This window comes from Molossus molossus, unplaced genomic scaffold (assembly GCF_014108415.1).
Source record: "Molossus molossus isolate mMolMol1 unplaced genomic scaffold, mMolMol1.p scaffold_m16_p_15, whole genome shotgun sequence".
Classification (NCBI taxonomy): Eukaryota; Metazoa; Chordata; class Mammalia; order Chiroptera; family Molossidae; genus Molossus; species Molossus molossus.
In genome coordinates this window covers 27,333,321-27,353,127 of record NW_023425350.1, presented here as the reverse complement: position 1 = coordinate 27,353,127, position 19,807 = coordinate 27,333,321, and the positions used below count along the sequence as shown (strand labels likewise).

At 37.5% G+C, this 19,807-nt stretch overlaps 1 protein-coding gene across 1 annotated transcript in view; it reads right to left on the bottom strand.

The window, feature by feature from the left end:
- Positions 1 to 3,811: 3,811 nt before the first annotated feature.
- LOC118631145 (cofilin-1-like) overlaps positions 3,812 to 19,807 on the bottom strand; it is an 87,663-nt gene continuing 71,667 nt past the window's right edge. Inside the window, exon 3 of the mRNA XM_036263461.1 lies at positions 3,812 to 4,123. Within this exon, the coding sequence (XP_036119354.1) occupies positions 3,812 to 4,123 (312 nt within the window). The remainder of the gene's footprint in view (positions 4,124 to 19,807) is intronic.

The window sequence follows — 19,807 nt, the reverse complement described above, 5'->3', positions numbered from 1 at the left end:
AGTAAAAACAAAAAGAAAGAAAGAAAAGAAAACAAGACCATCTGGCCTAACATTCATTATTATACTTCACAATAAGAATGTTGTGATTATGTCACTGTGTGGGTATGTGATCCAATTATCAGTAATTTAAAATATTCACTAATGTAAAAATGGTTATTACACATTTATCTAAGTCTCTTGATATTGAAAAATTGCTATAATTCATTTTTCAAATATTGTTTCAAATATATAAAGATGTGTCTCTGGACTCTATTGGAAATATAAAGACAATAATAAACAGTTCAAGCGATAACATAATTTGTGGTTAGCTCCAGATAGGATACTTCTGTGTGTTTTAAGAAATAGTCTCAAGAAGAGAAGGGAGGGGAATGTATGAGTTGGGATATTTATGGCCTGAGTATTTAGCATGTAACTTTCATCAATATCATATATCAAGTGACATAATAAATATATAATTTATGATGAAATACAATCTAATTTAGATAAGACATATCAAAAATAGTCTGGGTCTCTTCTTGAATAGTTGTATCAAAGGTGAAAAATTGAATGGAGTTAGACATATTTTCTTATCACAGCCCTAAGAGTTCAAGCGATTCCATTACTCCTTAGAAGCCAGTGTGGTGCTTACTGGGGGTGTTGAAAGAAGCTGAGGACTTGAGCCAGCTGGTACTGCCAGGGTGAAGTGCTTTTATTGACACTGTGCTGACAACATAACAACAATGGAACAGCAAGAAGGAAATGCCTTCTTTTCTCCTCCTACCTTTAATCTCCCCTTGCTAGTGCCAAGTATGAACAGAACCTATTACGAGAGTTAACTGACAAAAGAAAAATGTAATTTACAGTCCCAACCAGTGGTATGCAGATACATATTCAGCAAGTAGGTTCTGGGAGAAAAGAGAAAGCCCAAATTGGTAGAACTTGCCTATATTTACGGTGTGAATATTTTCATCATGGTTGATTTCAAGGTATTAACATAATCCAACAATATGAGGACATTATTCAGATAAAATGCAGATATAATTGATGTGAATGACCTCAAAGTAGAAAATAGCAAGATGTAGTAAAATAATAAAAAAACGGTACATTTCAAGTACTCATTTTTTAATATTTAGTATAATTTATTTAATATTGTTTATATAATGGCTATTTAACAACCATCTTTCAAAAGTCCTCATAATTTAACAATTGGCTCTTGTGTGCTGATATGTGTTGACTCTAATACACCACTGTATCCCAGCCCAATATCAATCACATATTAGAAGAGAGATTAGATTTGGACCAGAGACAGTAGCTTAAAAGATTAGATGCAACTCACCCCTTTATTTACTCAGCTTAGTTACTTATTTGAACATCTTATGCTCTATCTAACAAGAATAAACTATTCTTTGTACAAAGATGTACTCAACCTCATTACCCAAATTCCAACAGTTTCTATCTCTGGGCAATGATAGTACCCTTTTATTTAGTCATTGTTCTAATTAAATATGAGAAGCTAAAGAATAAGCTGTAACATTAATAACTCCCAGCAATCCTTATATGCAATAATAAGAAAAAATAAAGAGTAAACAGAATTAGTTAATGTATACAAATATAAATGTGTGTAACAAACAAAAACAGTGATATACATAGCTGCTACAATCCTTTTTCTATAAATGGAGTTGTAGTTGATATTTGACCTCTCTTATTCCACTAACCATTTCATTTTCCCTCGAGTCAGCATCTTACATTATTGTGATTCTTTAACCGAAGATTCAGAATCTTCAGTGACCTTTTTTCCCCCATTGATTTTACACTAAGTATTATCATTTGCTATGGAAGGAATATGCATCTCAAAGAATCCAGTGTTTCAGACAAGGTCACTGTATAGCAAAAATCCATCTCATCTTTGATAATCAGGAACAATTACACCCATTAACTAAATCTCTACCTGTTGGTTCAGTGATAGCAAGAGTCCCAAATGGCCCGGGGACAGTCTCAACTTGGAAGTCAGTGGAGCCTTTTTTATGTTTCCTGATAAAAGCCTTTCTTCTATGATGATTAAGACCCCAAAATATTATCTCCCCAAATTTCTTGATTAGGAAAATATTTTCTGAATGGATTATTAGGTGTAATAGCAAGTAAAATCACTTTGACTTCCTGATTCCTGTACCTATGTATCATGGAATGGAAGAAACAACGCTATGTATAGGTTGCTGATTTACTACATAATCAATATTCTGTAAAATAAGACTCCAGTATTTCATGGTATTTATTTAATAACTAGTACCACAACTAAGTCTCTAAAAGGCTATGTTTTACTATTCTCTCAGGCTATTTCCTACAGGATGATGAGTTACATGATAAAATGAGTGATTCCATTGGCATGACCATGGCTGTACCTCTTTTGCGGTGAAATGAGTTACTCAGTAATGAGAAACATTATGTAAAATATGCATAGAATAAGGCATTTTATAAGTTCTCAGATGGTAGTGTTAGCAGGGAAAGGAAATCTCTATACAAATGCATGGCTATTCCATTGGCCCAATGAACAGAAAGCTAACATGAAGGAGAAAGTCTCTTTTCCCCTCTTCCTGGCTTCCAATTTCTCTCTAGTTCTTGCTATAGGCAGAAAACCAGTTTACAAAGGAAAACTGTTGTTTTCAGAGTCTACTCTCAGCAACAACACAATGCTGACTATAGAAGGGTAGACTGAGTCTGAAAATGTAGCTGACATTCTACCAAAACATTTCACCTTTTCACTACTCAGCATTCATAGCCACTTGTATATAAAACAACATTCATTTATCAAATAGCTACTGAGTACCTATTAGATATTAGACTTTGTGCTATAGGCTAAGGGTAACTTGGTGACCAAAAAAATAGATGTCTGGGCTCTCCTGAAGCTTATGTTATCTTCCTATATATTAACCAAATGGTCACCTTGGTTATGTATAATTGCAAACAAAAAGGAACTCAGGTATATTAAAAATATAATAAATACATTTGAAGTGATTAGAGGACTTCCTTGAGGAAGTAGTAGGGAGGCTGTATTGGAAGGCACACCTGTGTACAAGGGCCTTGTGGTGGGAGTGAAGAACTGTGAACTCATAGGGTTGAGTGTCTGGGCTATAGAGATGCAAAGCAATATATATATGTGTGTGTATACATATATGTGTGTATACACACACACACATATGTATTCAAAGAATTTTAAGGAAGATATTTTAGTTTTGACAATTTTATTTATTTACGTATGTATTTATTTATGTATTTATTTATGTATTTATTTATTTAGTGAGCCTTTTTATTGTTGTGTTTTTTTTTTTCTTTTTTTTAAATTGAGGGTCCCTTACTGGTCCTGTTTCCATGAGCGACCATGACCGGGTGGAAAAGGGGAGGGGAACCAGGCGGCATGGGGAGGGGTTATGGCCACAACATTCTATTTATACACAGAACTAAACAGACAAGCACAGAGTCACTATTGCGGTTAGAAGTTGGCAGCATGGGAGAGGGAGAACAGATGGGAAGTTGAGGTGTTGTTAAAAAAATACAGACCCTCCCCCAAACTGGGGTGCCTGTGGTAGGGGGTATTGGTCTGCTTCAACCCAAGAGGAATCAGAAACTCAGAGGCGGTTTGGGAAGGCCAGAACCATCAGGGGTGGAAGGAGAGGGAAGGTCCAGGGGGTGGGAGACTGACAACTGGGTGAAGGGCTTGCCCTCCCCCTGCTAAAATTCCCCCAGCCCCTCTGGTCTGGCAGGAAGGGGGCAGCCTGCAACCCCCACAGGCAGGTCTGGGGCTGCCAGATGCTCCAGGCAGGGGGCTGAAAGGGGCTCACAAAGGCTCGCCCTCCAGGGAGATGACCGCTCTGTCCCCCAGCTTCTCTGCCAGAGCGCAGTGGTTCTTGACCTCCTCGTAGCAGTTTGCTTGTAATTCATGCTGGATCCCTGTCAGCTTCTTGATGGCATCCTTGGAGCTGGCGTAGATCATTTTGCTCCTAAGGGGTGCAGACTCAGGGGGCCAGAAGATAAACACCAAGTCTTCCTTCTTGCTCTCCTTGGTCTCATAGGTCGCGTCATACAGGGCGTAGCGGCCGTCTTTGTCCGGCAGCACCTTGACAAAGGTGACAATGTTAAAATAAATATTCTATATTTTGTGGGGTTCTTAGTTGATAAATAGAAAACGGTTAATATATTCTGTGCATAATGAATTACAGTGAAATATTCTGTTATTTATAGGAGGAATATTCATTTAATGAAAGAGTTTTGGTAAATATTCAGAGCTTGACACCTCAAAATTTTGGGGGTGGGTAGTTGACAGGCCCCAACTAAATGCAGCTCAGGAAATATCATTTTATTGTAGTAATAACATGTGAAAGAAAAATTATAAAATAAAAATGTTTTTTGTTGTTTTGTTTTTTATTTTTAAGAAATACAAACAAATTAGCATAGGAGGTTCCACCTTTTGTAATTGCCACGACTCTCTTCATTAACTGATAATTCTCAAGTGTCTGTCCCAATGGCCATGTCTCCCAGGAAACTATTCCTAATGTATCCTCTCTTACTCTCATGTTCATTATCACATTCTGAAAATCTAAATAATGTTATTATTATTTAATGAAGAACCACATACATAGAAAAAGTCAGTATTATTAAAGAGTCCCTCTCCACCCCACCAAAATACCGGTTTTCACCACACGGCAGCTTGGAACAATAACTGACAAATAGAATTTGCTATATGAAACCTGGTCAAAATATGTTAGTAAATGCTATTGATCATGGATCAATGTGTGAATACTCACATATAGAACAGAGGGAACTATAAGTATCATTTTAAATAAAGCAGGATGAGACAGCTTTTACTATTAAGGAACTGGGAGTATATACTGTTTGCAAAATCTGGAAAAGAGTACAATATAAGAGGCTCCAAGGTAAGCTTCCCTCTCTGCACCCCTCCATGTCATTTCTTTGTGTGTTTTTTTTCTTTCTGTCTAGTTGGGACTAATAACTAAATTATTTAATAACAGTAAAATTTAAGCTTTCTTTAGAGTTATTATACCTTTTTACCAAATAGCCCTCTTCACTCCACACCATCTCAGGGAAGATTTCTGGCGAGGAAGGTAAAAATGCAGAATGTAGACGACCACGAAAATGTGTCTTCCACTTAAAATCCTATTTGAATACTTTGGAAGATTGCTTGCATTAATGACTTCAATTCTGTGCCCTTCCTTGATGTACTCTCTAGGCTATATGGCTTTGTCATTTCCAGTATGATGAGATGAAGAGTCCATATCCATGACCTTTGACTTTTGGGTTGGGCCAAGTGACTCACTTTGAACAATGGATAAAGTCCCTTTTTTGCACTTGTGCCATTGCCTCGAGAACAGGCATCTTTGAACCTGCTGGTTCACTGAGGGTGAGAGGGTCTCAGCACAGAGCCTTCCGAGTTTTGCTCCGTCTAGGTGCATTTATCTGCAGATACGCAAGCTAAGTAGATGCTTACTGAATATTAACTGTTTGTCATGCTGTGTTTCTGTGGCAGTAACTAACATAAATTTAATGATAGATTTAGGTTTAAAGTAATTTCACTGGGACATAGTGTGAAAGAATAGAAAATAAGAAAGCTTATCTTGATAAAAAATAACTCTCCTTCAAAGAAGATAATATCAAACTTCTCTCAGGGTTTTAAAAAAACCTTCTGAGGAAAGAGATTCCAAATGTTCTCCCTGCAACTATTACTCTTTGGAAATTCTTCCTTCTGAAGGTGAATCCAATCCTTAGTGTTTCAGTTTATGACATCATCTGGCCATCAGAGAATTTTAAATTAAATCGATTAAAACCCTTATTTTAGAAATTATTTTTAACTTGTAGAGAAAATCACTTTAAATTAATGCAATACATTTATCTTACTTTCCATTTCGATGATACATTCTTTTATTGTTTTATTCTTCCCTCCTTTTTTCTGTATTTTTTTTCAGTGTTCTTTTGGCTGTATTTTAGGTTTCCTTTTGAATTCTGTCAGGAAGGATTTATAAAAGAACCTAACAAATATGTAAAAATAAGAAGAATATGGTCCAATTTAAACATATGTTGGATCTGGGTAATATAATTGGTGGGGAATTTGACCCCTGCTTTGATGAATGCACCTGGGAAATTGGGAAAACTAAAAATAATAATCAATAGGATGGCAGCTAAGTTCTAGTTCAGAGAGAGCTCGTAGTGGTTCACTGTTTAAGTCTTATCCTTGGAGCCCCCTAGAAACGACCCTGCTGTCTCAGATCGTGAGGGTGAAAGCCTCGCTTTGTTTGGCAGAGCAGGAAGGAGCTTCATTGCTTCATGGTTTACTGCACTGCTTCACTAGCCTTCAAAGTGCCTACTTCATGGCACTTTATGAGTAAGTACCATTTGTCATATGTAGACAAACTAATATTTGAAACTAATGTTAACTTACAAGTCATGTTGCATCCCTGTCTGCCTGCAAGCACAACAGTACAAAATAAAAGCTACTATAGAGCTTATAAGAAGAGTCAAGGAGCCCTAGCTGGTTTGGCCTACACACCTAAGGGTTGTGGGTTTAATTCCCAGCCAAGGGCATGTTCCATCCCCAGGGGTCGTGTGGGAGACAACCAATCCATGTATCTCTCTCACGTAGATGTTTTTTTCTCTCTCTTTCTCCCCACTCCTTCTCTTCCACATTTATCCGAATCAAAGGGATATTATTTAAATAATTTGTGGATCAGATGAAGGTGTACATAAAATAACAGAATATAAAAGGGCAAGTAGATAACACATGGTTTTATGTAGGCTGAAGAATTCTTAATTCCATTTTGCAATGAAAATTGACTTGATATATTTGATCAGGTGGAGAAAAAAATGCCAGTTATTTTCCTAATTTGACTAGAAAGTTCTATACTTGCACCAATTTTTTTTTACAGTGTAGGAATATAACAATGTTTGTTTAATTGTTGCCTTTTTATTGTTAAAAATGCTGGGTTGTCTGATACGTCTCATAGCTATGTATGCAAAATGTCACACTTCTAGAGGCTATTACTTCTATCATGTTAACCAGTAATGCTTGGCAGGTTATAAGGCAAGCAGGAATTAGCAAATTCTATCCACTAGAAATGTTTTATTTTTCTCTTCCTCTAATAAGGATCAGACAGGTTCAGGGGACTGTCAATCAATACCCCTCCCGCTTTTTAAATTAATTTATTTATTTTTGTTACAGATGTTTCTCCTTTTTCCACCACAGATTCTCCCCCTCCCCCGCCCTGTCCCCAGCTTTGTTGTCCATGTCCATGCATACATGCATATAACTTCTGTGGTTTAGCTCTCCCCTCCCCTTCTGGGGATTGTCAGTCTATACCCCACTTCCACATCTCTGGAACTACCCCATTCCTCAGACTGTTATGTTCTTTATATTCCACAAATAAGTGAGATCATATGATACTTGTCTTTCTCTGTTTGGCTTGTTTGGCTTAGGATAATACTTTCCAGGTCCCTCCATGTCATCTCAAAGGATAAGAGATCTTTCTTTCTTACAGCTACATAGTACTCCATTGTGTATATGTACCACCGCTTTTTATCCATTTGTCTACTGATGGACATTTGGGCTGTTTCCAGATCTTAGCTATTGTAAATAGTGCTGCTACGAACATGGGGGTACATATATTCTTTCTGATTGGTGTTTCAGGCTTCTTAGGGTATATTCCTAGAAGTGGGATCACTGGGTCAAATGGGAGTTCAATTTTTAATTTTCTGAGGTAACACCATATTGTTTTGCATAGTGGCTGCACCAGTCTGCATTCCCACCAGCAGTGTACTAGAGTCCCCTTTTCTCCACACCCTCGCCAACACTTGTTGTTTGATAATTTGTTGATGGCGGCCATTCTGACAGGTGTGAGGTGATACCTCATTGTTGTTTTAATTTGCATCTCTCTGATGATGAGTGATGTTGAGCATTTCTTCATATGGCTCTTAGCCATTTGTATGTCCTGCTTGGAGACGTGTCTATTTAGTTCCTCTGCCTATTTTTAATTGTGTTCTTAGTCTTCCTTTTGTTGAGTTATATGAGCACTCTCTATAATTTGGAAATTATTATTATTATAATTTTAATTAATTATTGTTAACAAATGTTTCTTCTTTCCCCCCCACTGATTCACCCTCCTCCGCTCTCCCCACCCTGTCCCCAGCTTTGTTGTCCATGTCCATTGTTCATTCACACATGCATATAAGGTCTGTGGTTTATCTTCCCCCCCACCCCTTCTTCTGGGGATTGTCAGTCTTTACCCCACTTCCATGTCTCTGGGACTACCCCATTCCTCAGACTGTTAATGATCATTATATTCCACAAATAAGTGAGATCATATGATACTTGCCTTTCTCTGTTTGGCTAATTTTGCTTAGGATGATACTTTCCAGGTCCCTCCATGTCATTTCAAAGGATAAGAGATCTTTCTTTCTTATAGCTGCATAGTACTCCATTGTGTATATGGACCACTGCTTTTATATCCATTCGTATACTGATAGATATTGGGGCTGTTTCCAGATCATAGCTATTGTAAATAGTGCTGCTATGAACATGGGGGTACATTTACCCCCACTTTCTGATTGGTGTTTCAGGCTATGTCCTGTTTGGAGAGGTGTCTATTTAGTTCCTCTGCCCATTTTTAAATTGGGTTCTTTGTCTTCCTTTTGTTGAGTTGTATGAGCACTCTACATGTATTGGAAATTAACCCCTTATCTGATATATCATTGGCAATGATGCTCTCCCATACAGTGGGTTGCCTTTCCATTTTGATGATTGTATCTTTTCCTGTGCAGAAGCTTTTGAGTTTGATGTAGTCCCATGTGTTCATTTTCTCCTTTGTTTCTGTTGCCTTCAGTGATGTATCAGTGAAAATTCTGCTGCGTATGATGTCTGAAATTTTGTTGCCTACTTTTTCTTCCAGGATTTTTATGGATTCATTAGTCATATTTAAGTCTCATGTTCCTTTTGAGTTTATTCATGTGTATGGTGTAAGTTGATGGTCTAGTTTCATTTCTTTGCATGTAGCTGTCCAATTTTTCCAACACCATTTATTAAAGAGGCTGTCCTTACTCCACTGTATGCTCTTGCCATCTTTATCCAATATTAATTGAGCATATTACCTTGGGTCCATTTCTGGGTTCTCTGTTTTGTTCCACTGGTATATACGCCTATTATTCTGCCAGTACCAGGTCGTTGTGATTATAGTGGCTTTGTAGTATAACCTGAAATCTGGTAATGTGATCCCGCCAACTTTGTTCTTCTTTTTCAAGATTGCTATGGCTATTTGAGGTCTTTTTTGGTTCCATATGAACTTTTGAAGTATTTGTTCTAGTTCTGTGAAGTATGTTGTTGGTATTTTGATGGGGATTGCATTGAATCTATAGATTGCTTTGGGTAGTATGGACATTTCAATGATGTTAATTCTTCCAATCCATGAACAAAGTATGTGCTTCCACTTTTTTATATCTTCCTCTATTTCTTTTTTCAATGACCTGTAGTTTTCTGCAAATACGTCCTTTATTTCTTTGGTTAAGTTTATTCCTAGGTATCTTCATTTTTTTGCTGCCATGGTAAATGGGATTATTTTTTTAGTTTCTCTTTCTGTGAGTTCATCATTGGTGTATACGAATGCCACTGATTTCTTTACGTTAATTTTGTTTTCTGCAACTTTTACAAATTCATTTATTTAGTCTAGTACATTTTTGATGGAGTCTTTGGGGTTTCCTATGTATGGTATCATGTCATCTGTGAATAATGACAGTTTCACTTCCTCCTGTCCAATTTGGATCCCTTTTATTTTTTCTTGCTGTCTGATTGCTGTGGCTAAGACTTCCAGTACTACGTTAAATAAGAGTAGCAAAAGTCGACATCCCTGTCTTGTTCTTGTTCTTAAGGGAAATGCTTTTAATTTTTGCCCATTGAGTATGATGTTGGCTGTAGGTGTTTCATATATGGCCTTCATTATGTTGAGATATGATTCCTCTATTCATAGATTGCGGAGCGTTTTTATCAGAAATGGGTGCTGGATTTTTGTTGAATGCTTTTTCAGTGTTTATTGATATGGTCATATGATTTTTGTCTTTCATTTTGTTTATGTGGTGTATCACATTGATTTGCGAATTATGTACCCGCCTTGCATCCTTGGGATGAATCCCACTTGGTCATGGTGAATAATTTTTTTGATGTATTGCTGGATTTGATTTGCTAGTATTTTGTTCAGGATTTTGGCATCTATGTTCATCAGTGATTTTGGTCTGTAGTTTTCTTTCTTTTTCTGGTTTTGGAATTAGAATTATGCTGGCTTCATAAAATGAGTTTGGAAGTCTTCCTTCCTCTTGAATATTTTGATATAGTTTGAGGAGAATGGTTATTAGTTCTTCTTTGAATGTTCAGTAAAATTCCCCCATGAAGCCATTTGGGCCTGCGCTTTTGTTTGCTAGAAGAGTCTTGATTACATCTTCAATTTCTTTTGTTGTTATTGGTCTGTTCAAGTGTTCTATCTCTTTCCAGTTGAGTTTTGGGAGACTTTGTGTCTAGAAATTTGTCCATTTAGCTTAGATTGTTGAATTTGTTGCCATTTAGTTGTTCATAATATTTGTTAACAATCCTTTGTATTTCTGTTGTGTCCGTTGTTACTGCTCCTCTTTAATTTCTGATTTTGTGTATTTGGGTTCTCTCCCTTTGTTTCTTGGTGCATCTAGCTAAGGGTCCATCAATCTTGTTTATATTTTCAAAAAACCAGCTCTTTGTTTCATTGATCCTTTGAATTGTTTTTTTTGGTCTCTATATCCTTTATTTGTGCTCTGATCTTTACTATTTCCTTCCTTCTACTTGCTCTGGGGTGTTTTTTTGTTTGTTTGTTTGTTTGCTTTCTAGTTCTTTATGTTGTGAAGTTAGATAGTCTATTAAATTTTTTTTCTTGTTTCTTGAGTTAGGCCTGTAGTGCTATGAACTTCACTCTGAGAACTGCTTTTGCTGCATCCCATAGATTTTGTGTTGTTGTGTATTCATTTTCATTAATTTCCAGGAAGTTTTTAATTTATTCTTTGATCTCTGTGGTAACCCATTCATTGTTCAATAACATGCTATTTAGCTTCCATGTTTTCAAATGTCTTTGCATGTTCTTGTTGCAATTGATTTTTGGTTTCATGCTATTGTGATTTGAGAAGATGCTTGATATGATTCCAATATTCTTGAACTTGTAGAGACTTAGTTTGTGCCCTAACATGGGTCTACCTTTGAAAATGTCCCATATGCACTTGAGGAGAATGTAAATTCTGCAGTTTTGGGGTGTAATTCTCTGTAGATATCTATTAAATCCATTTGATCTAGAGCTTCATTTAGAGTCTGTGTTTCCTTGTTAATTTTTTGTCTAGAAGATGTATCCAGTGATGTCAGTGGGGTATAGAATTCCCCTGCTATGATTGCATTGCTGTTGATTTCTCCTTTGCAGTCCTCCAAAAGATTTTTAATATATTCTGGTGCTTCTATATTGGGTGCATATATGTTTACCAAGGTTATATCTTCTTATTGGATAGATCCTTTCAATATTATGTAGTGGCCTTCTTTGTCTCTAGTTATGGTCTTCATTTTGAAATCTACTTTATCAGATATGAGTATTGCTACCCCAGCTATTTTTTTCTTTTAGTTTGCTTGAAACATTTTTTTCCATCCCTTCACTTTCAACCTATGAGAGTCTTTTTTTTGTGTGAGGTTGGTCTATTGTAAACTACATATAGGTGATTCATGCATTCTTATCCAGTCAGCTACTCTCTGTCTTTTTATCGGGGCATTCAAACCATTCACATTTAAGGTGATAATTGATATGAACTTATTTATTGCCATTTTTGTGTAGTGTGGTTATATTTTTCTTCTTATTTCTTCTACTAATTACAGCAGTCATTTTAGCATATTTTGCAGTGCTGGTTTGGTTGTAACATATTTTTTTAGCCAATTTATGGTCTGGAAAGCTCTTCATTTGACCTTCTATTTTGAATAATAGCCTTGCTGGATAAAGTCATCTTGGATTGAGATCCTTGTTTTTCATAATATTGATTACTTCATGCCACTCCGTTCTGGCCTGTAGTATTTCTGTTGAGAAGTCAGCTGAGAGCCTTATGGGGGTTCCTTTAGAGGTAACCTGTTACTTATCTTGCTGCCTTTAGGATTCTCTCTTTGTCGTTAATTTTTGGCATTTTAATTACTATGTGTCTTGGTGTGGGCCTGTTTGGGTTCTTCTTACTTGGGACTCTCTATGCTTCTTGAACTTGAATGCCTTCTTCCTTCACCATGTTAGGGAAGTTTTCTGTCACTATTTCTTCAATTATATTCTCTAATCCTTGCTCATTTTCTTTCTCTTTGAGGACTCCTATGATGCGAATGTTATTACATTTCCAGTTGTCCCACAGTTCTCTTAAGCTGTCTTCCTCTTTTTCAATTGTTTTTTTTCCTTTTGCTTCTTTGATTGGTTAATTTTTTTCTACCCTGTCTTTCAATTCACTGGTCTGGTCCTCAGCTTCCTCTACTCTGTTCATTAGTCCTTCCAATGTGTTCTTTATTTCTGCTGTGCCATTTTTCATTTCCAGTTGGTTGGTTTTCAGTGTTTCCATATCTTTATTCATTGTGCTGATTTCTTTACTCATGCAGTTGAGCTTCCTCAAGATCATGGCTTTGAACTCTACCTCTGATAATTTGCTTAGCTGCATTTCATTTATTTCATCTTTGATAGAGTTGTTCTTTCATTTGGGATTTATTTCTTTGTTTCACCATTTTGGTTATCTCAGTGGTGTTTTGGAGCCTGCCAAATTTTCCCTGTGGGTGTTGGTGTTCTGCTGTTTCTGGCTCCTTGTCTGGGTTTGGATGAGCCTGGGTGGGCCCATGTTAAATGCCACTGTTAACTCTTATTTTCCTGGGTATATTTGCAAGCCCAGGAAAGGTTCAGTTATCCTCTAGCTTTTTTCTGGAGGTTAGTAGTGTCAGTTACTTAGTGTCTTGGAATTTAGCCCTGGTGTTCTGCATAAAAGGATTTCTAGAAAGTGGGATAGAAGCTGGTTGTTAATGAGCCTTAATTTGCATTTCTTTGCCTCACCTGGGAAAGGCTGAATCTCTGCGGGGTGGGGTGCTGCTGCTTTTCCCCACAGCTCTGAGAAGGAGCACACAGGCCACAGTCCTTTGTGACCGCAACTCAGCAAAAACTCTGAGTGCCCTCCAAATCCCGAGTGTACCCACAGAGTTCCAGCCCAGTCTGCCCTCCCTCTGCTGTAGCCCCCAGGTGAGTGGCAGTGGCTATTTTAGTGCTTTGTCCCGGCTCTCTGGGCTGTGGAGTGGGCTTGGTCTTTATTCCCCGAGGGCGCTGCTCACAGCTAAGACTGCTGTCCGTGGACTGCCAGCCCGCCACCCTTTTGTGCCTCTGCAGATCCTACCAGTGTCCTTGGTTATATGGTCTTGTCCTGCTGCTTTTCTGTTGCTTTTTTCTGAGGATTTGTCTTTATTTTAGTTGTAATTCCTGTTTGGTCCTGGGAGATCATCTGCGTAGCTTCTATTCACTCCACTTCCATTTTCACATCCTCTATGCCTATCTTGTTGCACAGGCCTTTCTGGTGTTCCGGCACCTTGCAGGTCCCGTGGGTAACTGGATCGCACAGTCCTTTTGGGGACCCGGCTCTATGCCTATGTTATGGGTGGCTGGGTCACACAGGCCTCTCTGGTGCTTCAGCACCCCACTGGTCCAGAGGGTAACTAGATGGCCCAGTCCCTGCTGGGTCGCACAGGCCTCTCTGGTGCCCCCTCACCCTGCAGTTCCCGTGGACGGACAGCTGGATTGCACCAGTCTCTCTGGGGGCTCCGGCTTCCCACTGCTCTTGTGAGCTACTGGACCACACAGGCCTCTGTGGAGCCCCAGGTCCCGCTGCTGGCAGCTGGGGAGTGCTGCTGCCCCATGGGATTTCACTCCTGCTCAGCTTTTGCTATAGTTTTTGGAGGTGGGTCTCAGTTACTGGTATGTGCTTCTGGTGCCTCGGGATGGATGTCTGCTCCCCGGCCTCTGTTGCTGGGGGTATATCTCGACTCTGATCCAGCTGCTACTGTGGGGGATGGTGCTGGGCTCCAGGCTGTCTGTGGCTTCCACCACCAGCACCTTGGAATCTCTACTACTGTGCACAGGTCTATGTTGACAGGGTGTCCACTGGTCTGATGGTGCCAGGTACACTGGTTGGGCTCAGGTTGCTGGGCCCTAGCCACTCCCACTGCCTCCTCCCAGGGAAGACCCAGGATCTTCCCAAATGGTGGGACCGCCCCGCGGCACAGGGAGAAGTGCCCTGAAGGGCCGCTCACCGCAGTAGCCGGCTGCTCTGTCCACAGCACAGGAACCTTCTGCTCCACGGCTCTGCACTGCTCGGGTTTGTCGTCCACCTTCACGTCCACTCACACTCTCTCAGACACTAGCTCACTCTCTCACATACTCACCCTCCCTCCGGTCCTGCCCGCAGCCATCTTTCTACTTTCCCCTCTTTAGGGTCTTGCTGGCAAATGATATTTCCAAGAAGAATAGATCCCTTCTCAGAATTTCTGTCATTGAGGTAGGACTTTCATGAAAGGTAGGGAAACAGGTATTCTTTTTCCTCCCATTGGAAAAGTGGTGGTTAATGTCAGACTTCTTGACAGATGCTTGAGTGTGCTTCAAAATAGTCTAATGCTGCTGATAATGGGTATAACTGAGATTTGTTCTTCTGCAAAAATTCACTCTTTCCAAGCAGTTTATTTAGAAGTACTTCATTTTTACATTGACTGTTTTGGATTGAATGCTTTCACAAAGTTGACAGATTTATGGTAGTTATTATTTGCTCAAGGAAATCTGTCAATGTCAAAATTTTCCAGAATGTTGGCTTGGAGAGATGAAGTTATTAATAGATAAGTTTTCTATTGCCATTGATATCTGGGCAAATCTTTTCCTGAAGATGATAATCTAGACCATTATTTATATTCCAACAAGCCTTTCATATTTTCCAGATGTCTCATTCTTTTTCTTAAAAAATATTTTCATCCTTCCTTCTCTTTACTGAGTATTTCTTCCTAACTTCTTATTACTTTCTTGGGTTTTTGGTTTTCTCTGACTTGAGATTTTAGGTAGTCTCAAAGCAGAGTCATATTTTTCTTCTTTCATTCTTTCTCTTCTTTTCTCTCTACCTTTTGTTCCTACATTCTGTATTATTGCTCATAAAGATTTAACCTGAAATTTAAAATGCGCAAGTAATTTCAATAAGTCCATAAAATCATATATGTGTATATAGATGTATATATAAACATACATTATTTTTTTCACAAAGCTTTTATATATAATTACCTCATTTGCTCAAAATAGTTATTATTAAATAGTGTTTTATTTGGAACAGTTGCTCAAATAAGCATTTTAAACCAGTTACTCTGGCTACACAGTTGTTGGGAAAACTCATTTCTGTTGTAGTTGGCACTGTGATATATACCAGAATGCTGTCGTATTGCTTTGATAATAGCCTTTATTTTCTTTTTACTCCCAATATTAGGGAATTCCAAATTTCCTTGTTCTTTCACACTATATACTCCAGAAATGTAGTAGATAGTGACAATTCTGGCAATCTGACAGAACTATGTGAATAGAGTTTGCATAAATATTTTAACACTACAAAGGAAAGGGGAGTAAATCTATTTTGAGATATAAATGCATGGAAATTGAATGTTGTCCATAGATAAGTTCTTAACTGATTATAATGAAAATACTTATAAATATTTTAATTTTTGCCTTTAGTTGTATTTCATCTGAGGAATCATATCTAAAACTCAGAAAATAAAACAGAGACTGATGTTTAAGTTAAATGTAATTATTTTCATTTGAAAAAAAGTATCTGGGGCTCTTTTCATGAAATTGTAAGTAATGACATCCCAAGTGATCCAATAAGAATGTGTCCACAAAATGGCACACAGACGCTTTAGAAAAGAATAAATACACACAGGTGTGGGCTGGTGTTATTTACTCATGGAACTCAGCAAGAAAATGGAACACCTTACTCAAAAAGTTGGTTAAATTATCTGTTCCAGAGAGGGAGGTTTATATTTCATGTAACTGGTGACCTTCAACTCAGTTACCATTGCCCGACAATCACAGTATTTACCCTCCTCTTTGTGCTTGCGTTTTGATTGGTGATAGCTTGGCTCAAGTGCAACTTTTAAAACCAGTTCATGACCAAGTATGCAAATAGCAATCTCCCAAGATGCATAGACAAATATTTTCTATCTAAAGGATTTTACTTAGTTTTGTGTGAACAACAGATTAATTTGGTCAGTGCATTATTCTGGGAAACAGATATAGGTTGAAGTTTTGGGTAATTTTTAAAATCACAGACGTCTTTAAAAATATGATGAAAACTCTGGACATTCCGTGTTGGAAATGAATATATACACCAAAAATAAACAAACAAACAAATACTTTTTCAGAAACAACATTTGGGAAATAATGCACCACTAAATTTTATTCATACACTCATCTTGAATTCCATGGATATCCCAGGTCCAAAAAGTGAGCACTTGCTAGGTATGTGACCTAACTTACTTCTTTCACAAACAGACTCACTATATTCATTTATAAAAAATTTGGCAACTTGTTGAGAATAAGAACTAGACATTACTTTTAATGAGAACATTCTCTTTTTTGCCATTTAAATTAGCAAAGCACATGAGTTAAATAGATATTAGCTATATTTTAAAAATATGATGAACATACAGTTTGGCTAGCATTAGGAATAAGTTTAGTCTAGTAGTCAAATCAGTAGCTTTAGCTTCAAAAGTATGTGTGTCACTGGTATCAATGCTGGTTACAATATTATAGTTCTGTGTATTTTGAAAGTTCGTTTACACTCCCAGAAAATGGACAAACCTACCACTAGGGAAATGATAATAGCCTCCTATCCACAGGCAAACATTTTCCATAAAAGTTAATGGACTGCCTTACATTTGTCTGTCCTGGATGGCAGAATGAGTCCATAAGTATGTGCCTGTAGTTCTGCAGAGTCACTTCACAGAGGGACATGCATATACTTATTGATTATAAACTATATTAGCAATGGGAAATTCCCTTTGGTTCGCTGAGGAGGTCCTTCAGCAAGGGAGATGATATCAGGAGATGATATCTGAGGATTTCATATTGGGTCAGTACATTTTCAGATAGAAAACAAATAAATCATGATGCTCCAAAATTGTCACCAGAACTGGTAGTTTGATTAATGCTAACTATTTGAACTATCTTATATAATTCAGGTGTAAATAATTTTAGGCTGCCTTTTAATTTTTTTTGTCTCTTAGAAAACTTGAAGTACCTAAATGATGATGATGATGATGATGATGATGATGATGATGATCTCCACATCTTATTCCCTGGAATCTATGAATGCTACTTTATTCACAAAAAGGGTCTCTGCAGATGTAATTAAGTTAAAGCTATTGAGATGAGGAGATCATCTTAGATTATCTGGGTAAACCCTAATCTAGCAATGAGTATTTTTATCCAAGACACACATAGAGTAAGATAGATATAGATATAGGAAGACAGAGACAGAGATAAGAGTGATGTGACCACAAATAAGGACACTGACAACCATGAGGGGCCAGAGGAGGCGAGGAAAGGAACCTTCCTTGAAGACTCTGGAGGGAGTGTGGCTCAGCTGGCATTTGCTTTAACACTCGATCTCCAGAACTCTAAAGGAATAAACTTCTATTGTTTAAAGTTACCAGTTTGTGGCACCTTGTTACAGCCCTCAAAACTGACACAGCAGTTTAAAATAATCTTTCTCTTTTATTAGTTTGGGGCTGTCTTAGCAAAAAGCCACAAACTAAGTGGCTTAACCAATACAATTTAGTGTTTCATAATTCTGGACGCTAGAAGTCTGATCAAAGTATCAGCCGGGTTGGTTCTTTCTAAGGACTGTGAGGCAGAAAGATGAGGCTCAATTCTGGGGATATGAATTTGAACTCCATAGACTGGCAGCAAACCCTGGGGACTGAAAAAAAAATGCATATATTTTATATGTATATGTGTGTGTGTGTGTGTGTATAAATATACTGATCTAAATCTTATTAAGTCAAGCTATTTATAACCTTTTACTGTCTGTGTTTGTGGTTCAATGCTTAATCTTCTATAATGTTCCTTCCAGACTTTGTTCTGTACTCATTGTGTGCTCAGGACTTTGGTGAAGCAGAAGAAATAGGGGAAGGACAAAAAGAAAGGTCACAGAGGTTCCTTGTACCAGTGTCTGCCCTTAAAAAACTGTGCAACCTAGTTTCTGAGCTCATTCAGGATAAGAAGTGTTATTCCCTTCCTTTACAAGCTCTGATAGTTCATCTGAATTTGATTGCAAATAGTTTTGTTTCAGAAGGCTTCATTAAGTCAGAGGGACTATTGCTTTGTGCATATTTATGTCCCTAGTCTGGATGAACCATGAGTGATGCCCTCTATTATATTTCATTAGTATTCATGGTGCTACTGGAGTAGCAGTTAAGCATGAAAGCCTGTAAAATAAAATAAAATAAAATAAATAAAACCCTCCAAGAATCTTATAAACTTGAATGCATTAGAGAAAGCTAGCCTTCTTTCCCTTTCCAGTTCTTGTTCAGAGTTGGCACAAAACTTTGATTTTGAAGCTATTTCAAGAGGAGTAAAAAAAAAAAAAATTCTAAGTACACATGCGCAAAAGAAGTAAAATGGAAACCAAAAAAATAAATTCAACACAAATAATGTAAACCTAGTAAGAATTTTGTAGAGAGTTTATAATCACAAGTGATGTAAATTGACCTCAGCTCTCTTCCTCATTTCCGCAGCCCTGAACTTTCTACTTATTACTGGAATGCATAGTTTTGGTATTCAACACCCCTTCGTTTCAAAATGGAAATGAAAAGGGGCTGCCGATTTCTCCTATCCTCCATGTAAAATGGGAGAAGCATTTATTGTTTGAATTTTCTTGATTTCTCTTTTGCATGTCACACACTGCTTAGTTATGTATTGCGTCTATCTCATAAGTAATCATTTCAAATGACAGAGTGGCCCATGTTAAGGAAATGATTCATCTTTTTAATGTATTTGAAAATATGGTTTGCAGCACTATTTTAGACACTGCATTATAATTCTGTGTTATGCAAAACATCTTTGGAGGCTAAAATTAATGCCGATAAGAAGCTTATGCAACAGGAAAAATGAACCCAGGGCAAAGCAAAGCAAAAAATAAACCCCTCAACCCTGACTGTTCTGCAGTCAATGAGAACGCACATTTAGTATTCTCATATACTCTCAGACACATCAAGGTCTTTGTGCATCAAAGAACAGCCTGAATACACCAGAGAGGTCTTTTACTTCCTGTTTTTCCTCTTCTGCCTCCTCCTGTAAATCCTCTTTGTGTGATGTAGGGATTGTACATCTTTTGCAAGATGAAGAAAGAAGAATGTTATCATGCCAATTTTCTTTAAAAATTAATTTTGACTGTTTTGTCAGTTCATAGCCTCCAGGTCAACAAGAAGAAAATGTAAAAAATTAATCTCAGAAAATTATAGACCATTGGACATAGAGTGATGACATGTATTTAATGGGTAGATGAGTTAATTCTCTTCACAGAGTCCAAAAAGGACAGAAAGTTGATGGAGGTCCAGAAACCATAAGGAAATAGAGTTAATGTGCACAATAATTTTTATTCATTGTACAAATGAACGTAAATACTGTTTTTCTAAGTAGTTATCTCTTATCTAATTAGCAACTATATGTGCAAAAATTAATTTTATACCAGG